Raw genomic sequence first — 12,236 nt, 5'->3', positions numbered from 1 at the left:
TCTACACGTGTCCTAACCATCTAAGCCATGCTTCCCGAATCTTGTCATCCACCGGAGCCACGCCCACCCTCTCCTGAATATCTTCATTCCTAATCTTATCTATCCTATTGTTCCCATACATCCATCTCAATATCCTCATTTCTGCTACTTTCATCTTCTGGATATGTGAATTCTTGACTGGCCAACACTCAACCCCATACAACATGGCCGGTCTGACCACCGCTTTATAGAACTTACCTTTAAGTTTTGGTGGCACATTCTTGTCACACAGGACTCCAGACGCTAACCTCCATTTCATCCACCCACCTCAATACGGTGCGTAACATCTCCGTCGATTTTCTCATCTCCCTGGATAATTGACCCTAAGTACTTAAAACTTTCTCTCTTGAGGATGACCTGTGAGTCAAGACTGACTTCCACACCCTCTTCCCCCATTACGTCGTTGAACTTACATTCCATATATTCCGTCTTAGTCCTAAAATACTTGAAACCTTTAGACTCCAGGGCATGCCTCCATACCTCCAGTCTCCTATTAACGCCGACTCGCGTCTCATCAATCAGGACTATATCATCAGCGAATAACATACACCATGGCACCTCTCCTTGGATATGGTGTGTCAGTGCATCCATCGCCAGGGCAAATAAAAACGGGCTGAGCGCAGATCCTTGGTGTAACCCCATAACTACCGGGAAAGGTTCTGAGTCACCTCCCACAGTTTTAACCCGAGTCATAGCTCCATCATACATATCCTTTATTGCCCTAATTAAGCCTTAGGCACACCTTTCACCTCCAAACACCTCCAAAGGATGTCCCTAGGGACCTTTTTCATACACCTTCTGTAGGTCAATAAACGCCATATGCAAATCCCTCTTCCTATCCCTGTATTTTTCCACCAACCTCCTAATAATATGGATAGCTTCCGTAGTAGAACGACCCGGTATGAACCCAAACTGATTTCCCGCATATAGATACCGCCCTCCTTATCCTCCCTTCCACCACCCTCTCCCAAACTTTCATTGTATGACTTACTAACTTGATACCCCTGTAGTTGTTACAATTCTGGATATCACTTTTGTTCTTATACACCAGAACCATTGTACTCCACCGCCACTCATCAGGCATCCTCTTCGTTTTAAAGATAACATTAAACAACCCAGTCAGCCACTCCAAGCCTGCTTTACCCGCATATCTCCAAAACTTTACTAGAATCTCGTCTAGTCTGATCGCTTTGACCCGACTCATCTTACGCATCACACCCACGACCTTCTCAACCTTGATGCGCCTACAATACCTAAAGTCGCGGTGACTCTCAGAGTGACCCAATTGCCCTAACACAATGTTTCCATCCCCCTCTACATAGAGAAGTTTATGAAGGTACGACTGCCATCTTTGCCTAATCTGGGACTCTTCCATCAATACTCGACCGTCCTTGTCCTTAATGCACCTCATTTGATCCAAGTCGTGAGCCTTCTTCTCTCTCGCTTTGGCCAACCAAAAAAACTTCTTGTCCCCACTTTTGCCCCCAAATTCCTCATACAGCCGACCAAATGTAGCAGTCTTAGCCTCTGTGACCGCTAATTTTGCCTCCTTCGTAGCCTCTTTATATCTTTCTCTATTCCCTCTCCTCTGATCCTCGTCGGTTCTCTCTATTAACTTTATGTAAGAACGCATTAAGATTATGATATTTAATTAAGCACAATGACTAAGTATATTCCTATCCTAACCACAAATCTGCCCCTTCCATCCCCCCCCCCCTTAGAGTTAAGATAATGCTCTCTTCAATTCTTCTCTAATCTAAATATGGCTTTCCCAAATATAGCATAGATAGTAAATAGAACCTAACTGTTGGCCAAACAATTAAGCAATTAATCACAAAATTGAAGAAACAACCATATATTAGTGAATTGTAATCAAGGTTAAGTCAATATTAAACAACAATATTCATTGCTAAATCACAACCCTAGAACTATAGGTTTTAGCCACTCATGATAGCATCAAACAAATTCATAAGTGTTGGATAATTGAAAATACTAAGAAAAGATGAAGAAAATGAGATCTCTTCGCTCCCGAATGTTTCCCATGTGTATTCTCTCTTCAAAGTGGGTCTCCCCTTTAAAAATAAGCTTAGTCTTGCTTTTATACGTGTTGGGTAGGTCTAGGGCCGAAATAACCTTATCCCGGGCAAAGTTGGACAGAAATCCCGTCACCAGCGCCCAGCCCAGTGCTAGGCACCGTCCCTGGCATTGGTTTGTTAAGTCTTCTGTCTTGGGCACCACATGTAGCGTGGGGCGCTGCATGTGGCGCTAAAAATCCCACTTTCTCTTTTTTCGTCCATTTTGGCTCTAATCTTGGACCTTTAGCCCCCAATTCTTCCGGATCATTCCTACACATTAAAACACCTCGAATTACTATAAATCAACACATTTTACATCCTAAATCCACGAAACAAGAGTAAAACATGAGGCGATATACATATAAATATATATATATTTTAAACTAAACATCAACACCCCATACTTAGACTCTTGCTCATCCTCGAGTAATGGGACTATCAAATATACCCCCAACTACGTACAAGTATCAACTATAGAGGAGCACTTCAACTTTTAACCATACATTTTACCCTTGACTATGATCAGTACCGGCAATCAAGTATGAACATACAAAATTCACTTTCTTCTCGCTTTAAGCATGCCCAAGTATAACATTTCAATTCAATCAATTCCAACAACCTATTTGTAACCACCCAACCTCAAAAGCCGACTTGTAACCACCAAGCACCCTCAACTCGAGTACTCACCCAACAAGAGAAATTTACAACATTGCCAATCATTCATGAGATCATATGCCCTCACCAACAAGGAAAGAGTGAATATAGACTAGTCCACACATTCAAATATGCCTTTGAAAATAAATTAAGGACATCACACACAATTGAACAAAATTCGCTCACTCTCACAAAGAAGCATCCCGTGATCGTACCATAAGCTTGCCCGTAGTGTACATCTCTACTAATTGAAGCTAGCCACATCTAGGATCAATTAGGACTTTAAGGTTGTAATGTAGACTAAGGAACGGGTATGATACATTTAGGAATAGTGACTAACCATCCTAAGCATTTTAATACACTACACTCACAATTTGAGCACATATTCTTCTCAACTAATTCACTTGCCACACACCATATGCAACATAGCCCTTACTTTTATTAAGCACTTCTATACTCCCACTAGCACAAATTAATAAGATTTGGAGGTGTATATTTTTCTACATACTTTGACTATCATTTTTTTCTCTTTAAATTTTCTTTTTCTTTCTGTATTTTTTTTTCACACACTCCATACATTAAAGTTCATCGGCTAGTGACTTTTGATTTCAACTTTAGTGCACCAATGGGCTCTTCCATGGTTTTACTCAAAAGCTACTCCCCAAATCCCTCACCTTACTTCTTTTAGCGACTAAGTGCCTTAGGGGGTAAAGGTTCAACAATCTCAAATTAAGAACAAAATAGGGATATGACTTGTAATGTAGTTGCCAAAAGAAAGGTCTATCGGCTCAAAAGGGCTAGCAATGGAAATTTTTTATTTTTATGTGACAAGCACATCTATGATCAAGCAAAAAATGCATATGTTATCTCCTAGATTAGCACAACTTAATAATTTCTCTTCGATTAACACACGGGACAAGTTCTAGACTACACAGGATAGCACAGAAGATCATAAATCCTCACACACATTGCACATGACTCAATCAAGGCGGTTATGTTCAACTCTCAAGTTAAGCAAGCACACATAACTGAGAAAATTTAAGCAATGATGTACTATGTGGCATACAAGTCAAACAACTGAGAAAAAGCGTCACAAAATAGGCTATTTACTTTACTTAGACGCCACAGTTCAAACCAAATACACGGGAAGATAGAATGTATGTCATAGCCTAATATGTTAGCATCAACCATGTCAATGAGTATCTCAGAGCAACTCCGTTTCTTCCGAAATTACTCCTAAAAAAAATAAAGTACCCGTTTCGAGCTACATCCTTGGAAAAGAATCGACGGCCAAGGAAAAATCAAGAGATACTACCTAACTATCCTAAAAAAATCTTTTTGTATTTTTAATCGGACTTTATACCTCAAGAAATTGCCCAACGGATCCATCATCGGGAAAAGTTCGAGCTTTTTCTATTTTGTTTTGTTTTTTTGTTTGAAAACCTAGACTATGTCTACTACGAGTTCTAAAATAAAAACTAATAACAAAATAATTTTATACAATTACACTTCAGAAAGTAGTCTCCCCACCTCACACTTATTTTATGCATAGTCCTCGATACATGATTACAGAGAAAAATATTAAAATATGGGTGAGAATATACTCTCTGAGAGCCTCTTGTGCCTAGCTAGCACATGATCCTCAATATTAAGGGTCAGGACGACCCCACACTTAAGCTCAAACATGCTCCTGAGCTTCACTTCGGGTACTCAGACTTCCCCTACTCTGAAAAAACAAAAAATAACACAAAACTTGACACTATATAAAAAATGACAATAAAAAAAATTAAAATACAGATTGGATTGCCTCCCAACAAGTACCTTATTATAGTAGTGGCACGACTCTGCTACTCTGCTCAGGCTGGGCGCTTTCTCTTATTCTTCTTTCTTCCATGAGTCTAGCCTTTTTGCACACTCTCGGAAGGTCTCCTCTTTCATCTCTGGATCTTTTCTCAATCATTTTTACACACTCGGCTTGCAACACCACCTCCTCTAACTCAGTTATCTCATCTGGATTATTACAATTCACACAAGGACTCCGCTCTATCCCCTTCAATTCTACCACAGTAATGCACAAGTCATCATAATGCTTGGGGAGCTTAAGTTCCTTGTACACATTAAAAGTTATTTCCTCATCTTCAATTTCTCTTCCCTCACATCAATAATTGCTCCACCAGTAGCTAAGAATGGTCGCCCCAAAATAATGGGAACTTCCTTATCTGCCTCGTAATCAAGAACAATAAAATCAACAGGAAGAACAAACTTTCCAACTCGAACTAACACATCCTCAATAATTCCTTCTGCCATAACTACTGACCTATCTGCTAACTATAAAGTGATTGTCGTAGGTCTAAGCACCCCCAATCCAAGTTACTTGAACAAAGAGGATGGCATCAAATTTATACTAGCCCTTAAATCACACATGGCCCTACCAATTTCTTGTTTTCCAAGAGATAGAGGAATTGTGAAACTCCCAGGATCTTTCAACTTAGGAGGAAGTTTACTCTGAACTCTAGTACTACACTCTTCAATAAGTGCAACTGTTTCAAACTCTGTATGTCTTTGCTTTTTGACACAATATCTCTAAGATACATTGCATACTTAGGCACTTCCTGCAAAATTTCCACCAAAGGCAAATTTACACGCACTTGGCTCAAAATATCTAAGAATTCTTATAATAAGCATCATTTTTTTGCTTCTGTAGTCTTTATGGAAACGGAGGTGGTGGCCTTGTCACAATTACTGGCTCATATCCTTTGCTCTCTTTCTCATTCTCCTCAACTGGCTTGAGAACTAATTCTCCTTCAGACTAGCTGTATACTTCTTTTTATTTGAAATTTCTTCTAATGCTCTTCCATTTCTCAACGTAATCGCATTGACTGGAGCTTTAGGATTAGGTTCAGTATCACTAGAAAGATCCCTAACTGGCCGAGTATTTTGGGCACTACCAAATTGTCACATTTGTCGCTCCAAATTTCTCATCGCTGCTGCTTGGGTCTGCTGGTCAACCATTATTTTTTTTTATCATCTCTAATGTTTGGGCCTGCTGGCCAGCCATTAATTTCTTCATCATCTCCTCAAAGTGACTCGTCGAGTTTGCATGTTGTTCAGCCTGAGGTGGTCTATATTGTTGTTGAGGTGCTTGTGGCCTGTATTGATTCTGAGCACCTTGGTTTCTACCCCAAGAGAAGTTTGGATGGTTTCTCCAGTTAGGATTGTAAGTGTCCCCATACTGATTTGCCTGGCCTCGATTTGCATAACCCACAAAATATACACTCTGGATTTGCTGGGCATAGATTGTTCATGTGACCTTCTCCACAGACTTCACAAAATATTTGAACCTGTTGCACTGGCTGGGCTTGTTGCTTGTTAATAACCAAGTTCATCTGATTGACTTGGTTGGTCAATGTGGAAATTTGCACTGATAATGCAGAGACGCCATCTAACTCGAGAACCCCTGCAGATTTTCGCACCGTGTGTCTGCCAATTTCTTCTTGCCAATCCGGATTGCTTTTGGAGAATTTGTTCAATAATACATATATCTCATCAAAGCTCTTCTCCAACACTTGACCTCCAGCTGCAACATCTACCACAATCTTTGTCTCAAGATGTAGCCCTTCTATGAAAGTGTGAGCTAACACTTCGTTTGTCTGATTATGATGAGGACATTCTCTGAGCAGCCCGTTGAAGCTCTCCCAATCTAAGTATAAAGACTCTCTGGATTTCTATTTGAAGGCGACTATCTCACTTCTGATCTTTGCAGTTTTGCCTGAAGGGAAGAACCTTGCCAAAAATTTCCTTGCCAGATCATTCTATGATGTAATAGAATTAGCTGGTTTAGCCTTTAACCATCGATTTGCTTCGTCCAACAGAGAGAACGGGGAAAGTGTGAGCATCACAAGTTTGGAGTGACTCCGTTAGAGATATAAGTATCAATAATCTCCAAGAAATTCAGGATATGTTATTGTGGATCCTCATATGGAAGACCCATAAACTACCCATTCGCATGAAGTAGCTAGATCATGCTTCGTTTCAACTCAAATTGCTCAGTGATCCTGGGCTTCACAATGATAGAGGTTACATTAGTAATGCTGGGCATTGCCACCTCCTGAACAACCATATGTTGCTCCTTGTTCACAGGAAATTGAACAAGTGCCTGAATATTCTTCGTGTCCTTTTCTTCCCTCAACCTCCTATGAAATGTTCTCTCAGGTTCGGGGTCAAAGCCTTGAAGTCTGTCCTGGCTTATGACCCTACGCATTCAATTAAAGTTCCTGAGATCAGAGCAACAATCAAGTAACATTAGACTTGATGAAATAACCCATGAAAGCAAAAACTAGAAAGTAGTCAATATTCAAGTCTCCGGTAACAGTGCCAAAAACTTGTTGCTCCCAAATGCATACGCAAGTATATGTGGTCGTACACGTGATAAAATAATAAGTTGAGTGTCAAACCCACAGAGACTTGTATCGACTACCCACTAAATTCACCAAGATTGTTATTCAGTCAAGCCAAATTTGAGTTCAAAAATGTGATTATACTAAACTATAATTCTAAGTAGTAACTAAATTATCAAGCAGTAAAATGATTGTTATGTATTAAATAGAGACAAATATTTCAGGGTTGTGATCGATTCACCAATCCGATTGTGTTCTAGTTAACTCTTCCTTTCATACAATTCACTCATGGTTGCTAATTAATCGATAATTGCTCTCATAGCCTTCTCCCAAAGTACTACTCACCTATTCAAAATAGATTAACGCCTATATTCCTATGAATTCAATCTATTAAGAATGCATTAAAATTACGATATTTAATTAAGCACGGTGACTAGTTATATTCTTATTCTAACCACAAATCCGCCCCTTCAAAGTTAAGATCATGCCCTCTTTAATTCTTCTCTAATCTAAACATGGTTTTCCCAAGCATATCATAGATAGTAAATAGAACCTAACTGATGGGCAGACAATTAAGCAATTAATCACAAAATTTAAAAAATAACTATATATTAGTGAATTGTAATCAAGGTTAAGTCAACGTTAAATAACAATATTTATGTCTAAATCACAACCCTGGAACTATGAGTTTTTGCCACTCATGATAGTATCAAACAAATTCATAAGTGTTGCATAATTGAAAATACTAAGAAACGATGAAGAAAACTGAGATCTCTTCGCTCCCCGAATGTTTCCCGTGTGTATTCTCCCTTTAAAATGTCATCTCCCCTCTAAAAATAAGCTTAGTCTTGCTTTCATATGTGTTGGGTAGGTCTAGGACAGAAATAACCTTGTGTCGAGCAAAGTTGGACAGAAATCCTGTCACCGGCGCCCAGCCCAGCACTAGGCACCGTCCCTGGCGCTGGTTTGTTAAGTCTTCTTGTCTGGGGCGCTGCCTGTAGCGCAGAAAATCCCACTTTCTCTTTTTTTTGTTCGTTTTGGCTCCAATATCGCACTTTTCGCCTCCAATTGCTTCCGGATCATTCCTACAGATAAAAACACCTCGAATTACTATAAATTAACACATTTTACATCCTAAATCCATGAAACAAGAGTAAAACATGATGCGACCTCCTATGAAATGTTCTCTCAGGTCCGAGGTCAAAGTCTTGAAGTCTGTCCTGGCTTATGACCCTGCGCATTCAATTAAAGTTCTTGAGATCAGAGCAACAATCAAGTAACGTTAGACTTGACGAAATAACCAATGAAAGCAAAAACTAGAAAGTAGTCAATATTCAAGTCCCCGGCAATGGAACCAAAAATTTATTGCTCCCAAACGCACACGCAAGTATATGTGGTCGTACAAGTGATAAAATGATAAGTCGAGTGTCGAACCCATAGAGACTTGTATCGACTACCCACTAAATTTACCAAGATTGTTATTCAGTCAAGCCAAATTCGAGTTCAAGAATGTGATTATACTAAACTATAATTCTAAATAGTAACTAAATTATCAAACTGTAAAATGATTGTTATGTATTCAATAGAGACAAATATTCCAGGGTTGTGACCGATTCACCAATCCTATTGTGTTCTAGTTAACTCTCTCTTTCATACAATTCACTCATGGTTGCTAATTAATCAATAATTTCTCTCATAGCCTTCTCCCGAACTACTACTCGCCTATTCAAAATAGATTAATGCCTATATTCTATGAATTCAATCTATTAAGAACGCATTAAGATTACGATATTTAATTAAGCACAGTGACTAGGTATATTCCTATGTTAACCACAAATCCGCCCCCTCAAAGTTAAGATCATACCCTCTATAATTCTTCTATAATCTAAACATGGCTTTCCCAAGCATAGCATAAATAGTAAATAGAACCTAACTGCTGGCCAGATAATTAAGCAATTAATCACAAAATTGAAGAAACAACTATATATTAGTGAATTGTAACCAAGGTTAACTCAATGTTAAATAACAATATTCATGGCTAAATCACAACCCTAGAACTATGAGTTTTAGCCACTCATAATAGTATCAAACAAATTCATAAGTGTTGGATAATTGAAAATACTAAGAAAAGATGAAGAAAATTGAGATCTCTTCACTCCCCAATATTTCCCGTGTGTATTCTTCCTTCAAATTGGCATCTCCCCTCTAAAAATAAGCTTAGTCTTGCTTTTATACGTGCTGGGTAGGTCTAGGGCCGAAATAACCTTGTCCCAAGCAAAGTTGGACAGAAATCCCGTCACCAGCACCCAGCCCAGCGCTAGTCGCCGTCCTTGGCGCTGGTTTGTTAAGTCTTCTGTCTGGGGTGCCACCGGTAGTGTGGGGCGCTGTCTGTGGCACTGAAAATCCCACTTTCTTTTTTTTCGTCAGTTTTGACTCTAGTCTCGCATCTTTCGCTCCCAATTGCTTCCGGATTAGTTACATATAAAAATACCTCGACATACTTTAAATCAATATATTTTATATCCTAAATCCACAAAACAAGAGTAAAACATGAGGTGATATATGTATATATATATATATATATATATATATATATATATATATATATATATATATATATATATATAAACATCAATGATGCTTCCTACAAAAGTATTATCACTCAGATCTAAGGTAACAAACCAGAGTGATGCGAGAATATTATAAGTATAAATTTACCAGTTAGGTGATTCTTGTTAAGAAAAAGGTATTCTCATTAATAGAAATATTTTGGATTGATTCATTGTCAAGCCTAAAAACTTGAGATAAACATCAAAGATGGAATACAAATTCCATGTGAATATGACCTTGAAGTTGACTATGTGACATGGCAAGTACTAACAATCCTGTACTCTGACTACTTCACTTTGTGCCAGAAAAGTTATTATTGCTAATATCGAGCACATGCAAATTGATGGAAGAAAGAGTTTTTGGTAATTTACCTATGAATTTGTAGTTATTTAAATATAAATCTTCTAATGACAATTGCATGGAAAGTTATGTTGGTAGTTCGTCTGAAAATTAATTGTTTGAAATTAATGCTTCTACATTTGTCCCGTCACGGATGCTAGAAGATATATGTCTCTCGAGACATCTTTTGCTCATTCTCATAAATGCAAGGTTCGAAAATATTAAACTTATATTTGTGTGAAGTTGGCCACTTCATCGATTCTCTTATATGTTAATTGCTTCCACATCGGACTAGGTGTATGAAGGCCGATTGAAAAATCCTATGAAAGCATTACTACCCATGAGCAATATTTCAAGTGTGTTATTCTTTCGTAGAAAATTTGGGAAACTTCCATGATTTTTTCCCTAAAAGAACAATGCTTCTCATTTAACAGTAAAGAAAGCTAGGTTGTTGTTACAACCCATATCCACATGTGTTAGTTCATGCCATATATTAGTTAACATAAATTCAAGAAGGAATTATCTTTGAGATGATAAGAAGTCAATCCTATTGGTCTTAAGTGATACAAGAGTGTATAAGGGTGATTAACCAATATTAGAAGTTAAACGAATCAAGGATGTTGTAACTCGTATTTTCAGGTAATCTAGCGGTGCTTAATACACTCAAGAGGTCATTTATTAAGGTATTTTAATCATATAATATCCGTATCATAAGTCTTGAAGTCAAACGAGTTATGAAACAAAAGTCGACAAAAGTTGTCGCAACTTAGGTTCATAATTTTACTTAAACATTAGGTCAAATGTTTCTAATCTTTTCTCATAATTTACAAGGAATTACGGGGTGATCTACCCACCAAATTAAAGATCTATGAGTCTAGTTTCCAACGCATTAAACCGTTCATCGATACGATCTCGGAGTAGAGAGATATTCGCGTTTTCGCGAGACTGCGCCAAGCACCTCTCTATGGGGCCCACTAAGTCGGTTTAAGATATTTGGACCTATATAGGATGACTACAACCCGTTTTAAGTCATTTCTTTTCACTATTTTCAGACCTTAGAACCCTAGGAACATCCTCTCAAGGTTCTCTCAAGATTCAAGACCCAAAAAAGGGCAAACAACACAAATCAAGTGTCGGGAATTCCGTGGCGCTAGTAAGTCTCTTGTTCTTCTTGTTGTTGCTCATTTTTGTGTCGTTCCAGCTCGTGTGGGAGGTTGTTTTAAAGGGTATATGTTCTGTAAATACTCCCTAATGTTCTTAATATCAATCCTAGGTGATTTCAAGCCTTCTAAAGTGATTCTAGTGCCGAAAAACACTAATTGATCGCTAGTTTCATTTTTTTGTTGTTGTGGCAGCATTGGAGGGATATTTCTTGGAAATTTAAGGTCAAATTGGAGTTGTTCTTTCTGTATAAAGGTAAGGAACCTCTTACTCTATATGTATTTAAGATTATCCAAGTTGCGGCTAAGCCATTGAAGCTAGAACTTGTGAGATATATATCGAAAGGTTTGGTAGTAGTGTTATTGTTTTGTGGACTGTTTTGCGTTGTTGTTGGGCTGCGTATTTTACTACTATCTTGTGGAGTTTTGGAGGAGGAAGGGTGTGGAGAAACACCATATATATGTAGGTTTATGGGCTGATAGTTATTCGTAACATTTCCAGGTTGTTTGACACGACTACGGTGGTCGTCGTATGTATGGAGTGATTAGGCTGTGTGTGGACTATTTTGGGAGGCTCAATATGTTTATTATTGATGATGTTTGGGCTGTTTGGTGATTGTTTTGAATGGTGTGAGGTCATATATATAGGGGAGGTGCTGTCCGTTTCATCGTAAAATAGGTTGTGGTCGATACATAATAGTTATGACGCTTAAATGATAACGATAGTATCGTTTCTCTTATTGTAGACTAAGGAGTTTTGACAATTGCATAGCTTGAGATTGGGGAAGTATATACAAGGTATGTGAGGCTATCCCTTTCCTTCTTTTGCACGACTCCGATTGCACATAATGTAATGAACGATCTTCCAAGATACTCTACTCTTAGAAGCTAGCAGTACTTACATTGTTTTCCCTCTTATGGAACGATTGATGTTAATGTTGCTTCTCTTAGTCTTATGTTAT

At 38.3% G+C, this 12,236-nt stretch overlaps 1 protein-coding gene across 1 annotated transcript; it reads right to left on the bottom strand.

The window, feature by feature from the left end:
* Positions 1-813: 813 nt before the first annotated feature.
* Positions 814-1,672, bottom strand: LOC138870099 (uncharacterized). The gene is made up of 2 exons (XM_070147695.1): positions 1,035-1,672; positions 814-880 (listed from the first exon to the last, which is right to left on the bottom strand). The coding sequence occupies exons 1-2, from the start codon at positions 1,670-1,672 to the stop codon at positions 814-816; spliced, it is 705 nt and encodes a 234-aa protein (XP_070003796.1).
* Between the last annotated feature and the right edge of the window lie 10,564 nt (positions 1,673-12,236).

Source organism: Nicotiana sylvestris, chromosome 1 (genome assembly GCF_000393655.2).
Source record: "Nicotiana sylvestris chromosome 1, ASM39365v2, whole genome shotgun sequence".
Lineage (NCBI taxonomy): Eukaryota > Viridiplantae > Streptophyta > Magnoliopsida > Solanales > Solanaceae > Nicotiana > Nicotiana sylvestris.
The sequence above is the reverse complement of the archived record's forward strand: the minus strand, read 5'-3'. Positions and strand labels throughout refer to the sequence as shown.